Source organism: Petaurus breviceps, unplaced genomic scaffold (genome assembly GCF_028583685.1).
Source record: "Petaurus breviceps papuanus isolate PSGF00001 unplaced genomic scaffold, PetGlider_PUasm1.0 156, whole genome shotgun sequence".
NCBI lineage: Eukaryota > Metazoa > Chordata > Mammalia > Diprotodontia > Petauridae > Petaurus > Petaurus breviceps.
In genome coordinates, this window is record NW_027185720.1 from 1,953,862 (window position 1) to 1,954,864 (window position 1,003).

Below are 1,003 nucleotides of genomic sequence, written 5' to 3' on the forward strand. Positions count from 1 at the left end.
GAGAGAGAGAGAGAGAGAGAGAGAGAGAGAGAGAGAGAGAGAGAGAGAGAGAGAGAGAGAGAGAGAGAGAGAGAGAGAGAGAGAGAGAGAGAGAGAGAGAAAGAAAGAAAGAAAGAAAGAAAGAAAGAAAGAAAGAAAGAAAGAAAGAAAGAAAGAAAGAGAGAAGTTAAGAAAAGCTATCAGTATCAGTAGAGGGAGTTTCTTCATTGAGAGTTCTCTATACCAATGAAATCACAGGTCTAGCCCACTTATACTAGGATTAAAGGCAGGGAAGGGAGGGACTGAGCTTGGTCTTATGATATTTGATTTACTAATTTTCTGTTTTCTTGTCCAGTGGCCAGCCCATTCCCAGAGTGGAATATACAGAAGAAGAAACTAGGACTTGGGGGGTCGTATTCAGAGAGCTCACCAAACTCTATCCTACTCATGCTTGCCGAGAGTATTTGAAAAACCTCCCTTTGTTGACGAAATACTGTGGCTACAGAGAAGACAACGTGCCCCAACTTGAAGATGTCTCCATCTTTTTGAAAGGTAAAACTTCAGGTATTTCATCCTTTTTTAACCAGCGTTTTCTTTGCTCATTCTGTGCTTGCTGTCTTTCTCTCTCTTCTATGCCTATTAAATTCTTCCTGTGTTTCCAAGCCTGCCTTAGGCCTCATGCTTTCCAAAAATACTTTTCTGACCACTCTAGTCACAGTGATTCTCCACTTTCTGAGCTTGGAGACTTGAATGTATCTTCAGTCCTCATCTGACACATAGAATTGTAGATGCTGAATTGGAAGGGATCTGAAGGGCCATTTAGTGCTATCTCTTCATTTTATGCATTAGGAAACTGAGGCCCAGCTTAGTGAAGTGACTTGCCCAAAATCACACAAGTAGTAAGAGACAGAGATGGGATTTAAATTCAGGTCTTTTGATTCTAAATCTAGTCCTCTTTCCATGGTACCATACTTTGTCAAAGGAAGAATCATTAAAAGTCCAAAAATTATATATATATATATAT

The 1,003-nt window shown here is 39.8% G+C and overlaps 1 protein-coding gene across 2 annotated transcripts in view; it reads left to right on the plus strand.

Moving 5' to 3' along the window:
• Positions 1–1,003, plus strand: part of TPH2 (tryptophan hydroxylase 2) — a 137,032-nt gene that overhangs the window by 43,034 nt on the left and 92,995 nt on the right. For both annotated transcript variants that reach the window (XM_069082169.1, XM_069082170.1), the window contains exon 6: positions 335–531. In XM_069082169.1, coding sequence (XP_068938270.1) covers positions 335–531 — 197 coding nt within the window. The remainder of the gene's footprint in view (positions 1–334; positions 532–1,003) is intronic.